A 2,787-nucleotide genomic window follows, 5' to 3' on the forward strand; every position below is an offset into this window, starting at 1 on the left:
ATTCTGATTTCTCCCAGGCCCAGATAATAAGAGAATGGCCAGGAATGTGTTGAAATATGAAAAGCTCTTGGCAGAGAGCCCCACCCAGGCAGTAGTGGAGGCTGTCATCCAGAGGCCCAATGTACCCCACCTGCAGACCAGAGACACCTACGAGGGGTTGTGTCAGACCCTGGGTTCCCAGGTAGGATTTCTCAGGGAAAGAGAAAAGGGGAACAGGCTTGGCTAGAGAGAGAAGGTAGAATTGGGATGACGTGATGAAAAAGGCTGATGCATTAAAAAAAATAATAAAGCTCACTTGGACAGCATCAGTGATCGCATTCTGAATTTTCCACATTCCAATTTCTTTATGCTTTAGTTCCTCTAAATTAGTGTCAGCTCCTAGGCCCTTTTCCTCTTAAGCTAATTCTAGTCTTTTTTTCCAGCCCACTCACTACCAGATCCCTAGCCTCCACTGCTCCTATGAGACCAATTCCAGTCCTTACTTGCTGCTCCAGCCCGTGCGGAAGGAGGTCATCCACCTGGAGCCCTATGTTGTTCTCTACCATGACTTCGTCAGTGACTTGGAAGCTCAGAAAATTAGAGGGCTTGCAGAACCGTGGGTGAGTGTCCCCAAAGCCCACCCAGAACTACCCTTTGTGCCTGGAGTTCAGGAGTGTGAGAATGGGCAGACTGAACAACTAGACACTTTATCGGTCCAGAAGCTCAAAATGCCAACCATTCCATAAAACTAATCAGTAGTGAAAAAATATCACAGTAGTGGTTGTCTCTGGAGAGAGCGAATTGGTTAGAAAGGGTACAAGGGGATTTTCCAGGGTGGTGAAATGTGCTCTCAATATCTTGTTAGGGATGCGGAGTACATGGCTAATGTATGTATTTTTGTCAAAACTCAGCAAATGGTACACTTGAGTTCTGTGTATATCATTGTATGTAAATTTAACCTAAAATAAGAAGATATTCCCCTAAAGTGTCCCTCACTCCATGTAATTAATTGGTAGAAGAAAAAAAAAGGGTGAAATGACAGGGGCAAGAGTGATATCCTGGTCTAGATTTACAGAATTACAGAGTGGAAAGATTACCTAGTTCAACTGTTAAAGAGGGGACTGAGTCCCAGAGAGGGGGAGAGACTCCATGAAGGTACACGTGTAGCTAGAGCCAGAGCAAGAACTTAGAGGTACACTGATTGCTGCTCTGCTAGTCTACCTGTTTGTATCAGTTATCTTAGGCTAAATTATGTTTGGTAATGAGCATACCCCAAATCTCCAGGAAAACGAAACAAGTTTGCTTCTTTCTCACATTATATGTCTGTCTTGGGCTGGCTGCAGCTCTGCCCTACACTGTCTTCACTCTGGAACCCAGGCTGACAGAGCAGTTTGCGACATCACCAGTCTCCTGGAAGAGGAAAAAGACAGAGATAGCAAACTATCAGCTGGCTCTTAAAGCTTCCGCTTGGAAGTGCCAGATATTACTTCTGTCCACATTTCATTGATTAAAGCAGAGCGTGTGGCTACTATTGTAGTCAAGAGGGAAAGAATATCTAATTCTCCCGCAGGGAAGGCACTGCAAGTCACTGTGCCATGCTTGATGTTGATTGTAGGGGACGTTTTATTGTCCCCCAGGAAATGTGGCAGATATTTAGAAAAAAAATACAGCCCACCCCACCACTATAACATGTTTATTTCCTCTTTACAAATGGCACATTAAGACTGTCTCAGAATTACTCATGTCATTGTGCCCTTCGTGGTGTGCTGTTCATCAGGCAGCCATTTAGTCATTCATCAAGAGAACAGAGCCTGCTGTATGCCAGACACTGTGCTGGGTGCTGGGTTTCTACAAAAAGATTTAGTATTGGTCCTTGCCTTTAGGAGCTTACTGCATAATGGGGAAAAACAGATATTTACAATACCCTGTGTACATATTCTCATGGAGATGTGTGCAGGGAGTGGCACTATGGCAGCAGATAAAGGTGAGTCTTCCCCCTGAGGAGCAGATGGGGAAAGAAGAAGAAACAGAGAAGGCTTCCCTGTGGACGTGAAATTCATCGAAATGACAAGGTGGCAAAGGGTTTTCGAAGCAGACAAAACAATCTGTGCAAGAGCCTGAGATGCAGTGTGCTCAGAGAATGCGGGAAGCTTGGTGGCTGGAGTGGTAGGAGGTGAGGCTCCATGGTGAGAGGTCATTAGGAAGTGCTATGAATACCAAGCTGAGAAGTTTGGATTTTATCCCGTAGGTAGAGAGCGAGTTGTCAGACAGTTTTAAACAGGAGAGTGGTAAAATCAGATCTGCAGATTTCAAGGAAGTAGACATGGAACAGTGGAAGAAGAGTGGCAATAATCATTTCATCTAAAAACCTGTGCACTGAAGTCTGGAATCTTTGTAGAGAAGGTTTTTGAGACAATTAAGCTCCACTGGGGCATTGGAACAATGTATTTTCAACAGTTTCGGCTTCTCGGTGAGTCAGCGGGATCACTGGGCCAGTAGCTACTTGTTCTCTAGAATAACTTTGTTGCCATGGTAACAGGACATGCAGCCCACCTGGAGACATTCATTTAATTCCTCATGGCCAGGTCATTTATTTGGCGTGCACAGACCTTGCCACACTCCCTTCCCCCAGAAGTGTCTTGCTGGAGTGGCTGATCCCTGTTTGGGTCTTTGGCTCTGCCGGAAATAAGCCCTGGCTTATGTGGTGGTTGGCTGCCCCATAGGAGCTGAGCACAGATGCCTCATTGGCTTATATTGAATTTATCTGCTTCCTATTCACTGTCCTTTTTCCAAAGAATGCTCTCTTGT

General features: G+C 45.2%; 1 protein-coding gene across 1 annotated transcript in view; it reads left to right on the top strand.

The window, feature by feature from the left end:
* Positions 1–2,787, top strand: part of P4HA3 (prolyl 4-hydroxylase subunit alpha 3) — a 34,825-nt gene that overhangs the window by 21,262 nt on the left and 10,776 nt on the right. Inside the window, exon 7 of the mRNA XM_023521672.1 lies at positions 423–599. Within this exon, the coding sequence (XP_023377440.1) occupies positions 423–599 (177 nt within the window). The remainder of the gene's footprint in view (positions 1–422; positions 600–2,787) is intronic.

Source organism: Pteropus vampyrus, unplaced genomic scaffold, assembly GCF_000151845.1.
Source record: "Pteropus vampyrus isolate Shadow unplaced genomic scaffold, Pvam_2.0 Scaffold311, whole genome shotgun sequence".
Classification (NCBI taxonomy): domain Eukaryota; kingdom Metazoa; phylum Chordata; class Mammalia; order Chiroptera; family Pteropodidae; genus Pteropus; species Pteropus vampyrus.